This window comes from Triticum aestivum, chromosome 5A, assembly GCF_018294505.1.
Source record: "Triticum aestivum cultivar Chinese Spring chromosome 5A, IWGSC CS RefSeq v2.1, whole genome shotgun sequence".
Taxonomy (NCBI): domain Eukaryota; kingdom Viridiplantae; phylum Streptophyta; class Magnoliopsida; order Poales; family Poaceae; genus Triticum; species Triticum aestivum.
The window spans coordinates 478,067,703-478,073,698 of NC_057806.1; the positions used below are offsets into that span (position 1 = coordinate 478,067,703).

The 5,996-nt window shown below is 49.6% G+C and overlaps 1 protein-coding gene across 2 annotated transcripts in view; it reads right to left on the minus strand.

The window, feature by feature from the left end:
* LOC123104174 (squamosa promoter-binding-like protein 17) overlaps positions 1-1,768 on the minus strand; it is a 3,392-nt gene extending 1,624 nt beyond the window's left edge. Inside the window, exon 1 of one of the 2 annotated variants that reach the window (XM_044525939.1) lies at positions 1,020-1,768. In XM_044525939.1, coding sequence (XP_044381874.1) covers positions 1,020-1,405 — 386 coding nt within the window. In that variant the 5' untranslated portion in view covers positions 1,406-1,768. The remainder of the gene's footprint in view (positions 1-1,019) is intronic. The other variant, XM_044525938.1, reaches the window with a different exon arrangement.
* Positions 1,769-5,996: the final 4,228 nt, after the last annotated feature.

A 5,996-nucleotide genomic window follows, 5' to 3' on the forward strand; every position in this document is an offset into this window, starting at 1 on the left:
GTAATCATTCCTAGATAGTGGAAACGTGCAAAGGCTTATGGTAGTACAATACAACAGCAGTCATAAGTGACGCTTTCATCTTTCAAACAACATTCATGAGTGATGCTTTATGTTTCAAACAAGGGTCATAAGTGATGCTCCATCTTTCAAACATAAGTGAAATGCTGCTTCAAGATTTTGTTCTTAACAAAGGCTTATTAGGATTGTTGCGTGTGCCGGTATTTTTTTCAAATAAATCTCGAAACAAACACTGTATTTGGCCATGGCTGAGATGAACAAAACAAGAATTAATGGTTTCTGATTGGTGAATCCTGATTTCAAATTGACAGTTCTTTGGCATTCCATTTTTCTACTATGTCCTGTACTATCGCTAGGGCGGGGTATTAAATTTAGTACAGTAGCACTCGTACCACGGCTGTACTGCTGCTGCTGCTACTACTACCCATTCTCACTCGCATCCTAGCATAGCGTACAGTACAGCAAGGAGGTGAAGAAAAAGAAATCTAGGCTTACTATATGTGCCACTCGGACAAGAATTTCAGGTTGTACAACTTTCTGTCCCTTACTATTCTGGTCAGATTCTACCTGCCCAACCAAATGTTACATTGTTTTTTAGTTTTTGTTTTTGTTTTCACCAACGCGCACAAGCAGGAGCAGCGCACCACACACACACACACACGCCCATGCGTCATCACTTGGGAATTTCTCTCTTTTCTGGATGCGGCCAAGCAAAGAAGTACAACAAAAAATGCATAGGCCAATTGCAGAACCTGGACAGTGTTTTTTACACTTTGCATGCTGCTTGCTGGTCTGGTAGCGAGCCACATGCTGGGAGGGGAAAAACATATGCCAGGATCCATCCACGGCGGTGGAGTTCGAGGTGTGTCACGAGTGTAACAGTGGCGCAAGAACACGCGGCAAGCGCGGGAGGAGCGAAAACGGAGCAATCCGAGGCGCGGGTTGCTGGGGCTGAAGCTCAAATTGCCGGTTGTGGCGGGGAGGAAGAGAGGGGGCGGTACCTGCTGCACTGCTGGCAGAAGCGCTGCTCGATGCCGGCGACGACGACGAGCGGCGCCTTGGAGTGCTCCAGGCACACCTTGTGGCGGCAGTAGTAGGTCTTGCCGCCGCTCAGATCCACGCCGCACCCCTCCACCTGGCACCTCGGCTGCTGCTGCTGCTGCTGCGAGGCGCTGCCGGCGGCCGCGGGGGTGGAGGCTCCTGGCCCTCCGCCCCCGCCTCCTGCTCGGGCGGGGGCGGGGCCCTTGCCCCTCCTGCCACCCGAGGAGGAGGACCCGGCCACGTCCTGCTCGAAGTAGATCTTCTGGCCGAAGTTGAGCCCGTGGAGGTCGTCCCCGGGCCGCCTCCCGCCGCCGTCGCCGCCGCCGCCGCTGCCCCCGGTCTCCATTGCCGCCGCCGGCCCGCCTCCTGCTGCTGCTTTTGTGAAAGAAAACGCCCGTAGGGACTGGTGTAGGGAACTGACTAAATAGTGGCGGCTCCCTCTCTCTCTCTCTCTCTCTCTCTCTCTCTCTCTCTCTCTCTGTGTCTTCCCCGCCGTCCCCGCCTGCCAGAAGTGAGAGAAAGGCAGACAGGGGGGAGGGGGGGTGGGAGCGAAAAGATCGAAAGCGGCGGAGGGAGGCGACAGCAATGGTGGCGCCGCGGTTAAAATAAGATAAACCCTTTTTTAGTGTGTGGTGCAGTGTGCTTTGCTCACGCACTCCCACTATTCCACTCCACGCACGCACGCACACCTCATCAGAGCTCACTCTCCCCAGCTGCTGCTGCTGCCGCCCTTTTATAGCCAAGACGCCACTCGCTGCCGCTGCCGCTGCCGCTGCCGCTGCCGCGAGTACGAGCCCTCTGCTTTTCGGCTCTTATCGGCGTCGTCTACTTTTTAGAGGGGGGTAGCCCTTGTCGAGCAGGCAGAAGTATAGTATTTGTGGGAGCATGGGGCGGCTGTGGCAGCCCGGCTCGGCTCCACTTGGTATACGCGGGCGGACGCCGCGTGCGCGGGGGGCATGGGGTTTCGCAGCCCGCACCCAGGGGCCAGGGAGGTTGCATGCGGAGAAGTCCACTCGGGGCAATTCGGCCTCCCGTGGTGCTCCGTTGAGGGTGACAGCGAGGCGTCCCAAGACCAAGAGTCACAAAGGACGTCTCCAACGATGACTTGTAAATTCTATTCCGCATCCGTCCGTTGATTGGGGATCAGCCCGAGGACACGAATACGGAAGCCGGTCATTCATCACTGCCTGCATATATTTCGGCTAATGTTTACACAAACCGGACGAACTTCATTCAAACCGGATGACAGTCATATAAGGGCAGCGCTTCCGCCGGCAGATAATCTGAAAAGATTGACCCCTCAGCGGCCATTAGATCTAATCCAACCAACGGCCTAGCTCATCCTCATTATTGCAACAAAGTCGGTGTTGCAGAACTCTTTTTGCAACATAGCTCATGTTGCAGAAACATTTAACAAAGATTATGTTGTAGTTGTTTCCGTCTTCACTTTTTTGCGGCATACATGATGTTGTGCAAGGACTTTTGCAACATAAATAATGCTGCATAAATTAAAGGAAGAATGGGAGCTTGGGAGGAACACGAGAGGCAACTATGCTCGAGGGATCCAGATCCATATCCTACAACGTACGAGTTGTTGCGGTGGGAAGACTGCGACAAGGGCTCGGTTACAAAACCGTAAGAGGTAGTGTTAGGTGAGTCAGCAAGACACGCGTCACACGGATGAAGCAGTGGACGGCGTGTGCAATCCGCCGGATGAAACCAAATGTTTCCCTTCATATAAACATGACAAAATTCATTACATTTTAGACATTTTTTAACTAAACCCTACTCTAAACCTAATCTAAATGATCGTCGGTGCCCGTTCCTCATGTCTGGCCGTCTTCGCCTTCTCTAGTTCCGCCTCGGCGCTCTCCAGCTCTTCCTCCATAGCCTCCACCTTCGCAGCCATGAGCCCCGGGAAGTGAAGTTGTCCGCCTTCATGTCACCGTCAAGCGACTAATCAGCCGATGATGTTGATCTCATCAAGCTTGGCTTCAATGGGAGGGGAGGAGTTGTGGCGTACTTGGGACCCGATCGGCGGCCTACCATGCACTACTCTTCCTCGCTGTCGGCAACGCTCGTGGACGTGTCGGCTTCGTGGTTCTGGCGGTGGGATGGTACTTTAGCGTAGCTAGCGATGTCTGTTGGGGAACGCAGTAATTTCAAACAAATTTCTACGCACACGCAAGATCATAGTGATGCATAGCAACGAGAGGGGAGAGTGTTGTCCACGTACCCCCGTAGACCGTAAGTGGAAGCGTTATGACAACGCGGTTGATGTAGTCGTGCGTCTTCACGGTCTACCGATCCTAGTACCGAAAGTACGTCACCTCCGCGATCTGCACACGTTCGGCTCGGTGACGTCCCACGAACTCACGATCCAGCAGAGTGTCGAGGGAGAGCTTCATCAGCACGACGGTGATTATGATGCTACCGGAACAGGGCTTCGCCTAAGCACCACTACGATATGACCGAGGTGGATTATGGTGGAGGGGGGCACCGCACACGGCTAAGAGATCAATGATCAACTTGTGTGTCTACGGGGTGCCCCTGGCCACGTATATAAAGGACGGAGGGAGGAGGAGGCCGGCCCTCATAGGGCGCGCCCAAAGTGTGGAATCCTAGTAGGATTCCACCTCCTACATGGAATAGGAAAAAGGGAAGGGAGAAGGAGAAAGAAGGAAGGGGGCGCCCCCTTTCCCTAGTCCAATTCGGACCAGTCCATGGGGAAGGGGCGCGGCCGCCCTTGAGGCCTTTCTCTCCTTTCCCGTATGGCCCATTAAGGCCCAATATGAATTCCCGTAACTCTGTGGTACTCTGAAAAATACCCGAATCACTCGGAACCTTTCCGATGTCCGAATATAGCCTTCCAATATATCAATCTTTACGACTCAACCATTTCGAGACTCCTCGTCATGTCCCCGATCTCATCCGGGACTCCGAACAAACTTCGGTACATCAAAACACATAAACTCATAATACCGATCGTCACCGAACATTAAGTGTGCGGACCCTACGGGTTCGAGAACTATGTAGACATGACCGAGACACGTCTCTGGTCAATAACCAATAGTAGAACCTGGATGTTCATATTGGATCCCACATATTCTACGAAGATCTTTATCGGTCAAATGATAACCCACAAGTATAGGGGATCGCAACAGTTTTCGAGGGTAGAGTATTCAACCCAAATTTATTGATTCGACACAAGGGAAACCAAAGAATATTGTCAAGTGTTAGCAGCTGAGTTGTCAATTCAACCACACCTGGAAACTTAATATCTGCAGCAAAGTATTTAGTATCAAAGTAATATGATAGTACTGGTAACAGTAGCAAAAGGTAATGATAACAAAAGTAATGTTTTTTGGTATTTTGCAGTGATTGTAACAATAGCAACGGAAAAGTAAATAAGCGGAGAACAATATATGGAAAGCTCGTAGGCAATGGATCGGTGATAGAGAATTATGCCGGATGTGGTTCATCATGTAACAGTCATAACCTAGGGTGACACAGAACTAGCTCCAATTCATCAATGTAATGTAGGCATGTATTCTGAATATAGTCATATGTGCTTATGGAAAAGAACTTGCATGACATCTTTTGTCCTACCCTCCCATGGCAGCGGGGTCCTAGCGGAAACTAAGGGATATTAAGGCATCCTTTTAATAGAGTACCGGACCAAAACATTAACACATAGTGAATACATGAGCTCCTCAAACTACGGTCATCACCGGGAGTGGTCCTGATTATTGACACTTCGGGGTTGTCGGATCATAACACATAGTAGGTGACTATAGACTTGCAAGATAGGATCAAGAACTCTCATATATTGATGAAAACATAATAGGTTCAGATCTGAACTCATGGCACTTGGGCCCTAGTGACAAGCATTAAGCATAGCAAAGTCATAGCAACATCAATCTCAGAACATAGTGGATACTAGGGATCAAACCCTAACAAAACTAACTCGATTACATGATATATCTCATCCAACCCATCACTGTCCAACAAGCCTACGATGGAATTATTCATGCATGGCGGTGAGCATCATGAAATTGGTGATGGAGGATGGTTGATGATGACGACGACGATGGATTCCCCTCTCTGGAGCCCCGAACGGACTCCAGATCAGCCCTCCTGAGAGGTTTTAGGGATTGGCGGCGGCTCCATATCATAAAACGCGATGAATCCTTCTCCCTGATTTTTTTCTCTCCACGAAAGTGAATATATAGAGTTGGAGTTGAGGTCGGAGGAGCTCCAGGGGGCCCACGAGGTAGGGGGCGCGCCCAGGGGGCAGGCGCACCCCCACCCTCATGGCTAGGGTGTGGGCCCCCTGGTCTTGATCTTTTGCCAGTATTTTTTATTATTCCCAAAAAGACGCTCCGTGGAGTTTCGGGTCATTTCGAGAACTTTTGTTTCTGCACATAAATAACACCATGGCAATTCTGCTGAAAACATCGTCAGTCCGGGTTAGTTCCATTCAAATCATGCAAGTTAGAGTGCAAAACAAGGGCAAAAGTGTTTGGAAAAGTAGATACGACGGAGACGTATCAACTCCCCCAAGCATAAACCTTTGCTTGTCCTCAAGCAATTCAGTTAACAAACTAAAAGTGATAAAGGAAAACTTTTACAAACTCTGTTTGCTCTTGTTGTTGTAAATATGTAAAGGCAGCATTCAAGTTTTCAGCAAAGATTATGAACTAACCATATTCGCAATAACGCTTAGTTCTCATGTTTACTCATATCAATGGCATAATCAACTAGCGAGAAATAATAATAAATCTCGGATGACAACACTTTCTCAAAACAATCATAATATGATATAACATGATAGAATCTCGCTAGCCCTTTCTGAGACTGCAAAACATAAATGCAGAGCACCTTTAAAGATCAAGGACTGACTAGACATTGTAATTCATGTAAAACAGATCCAGTCA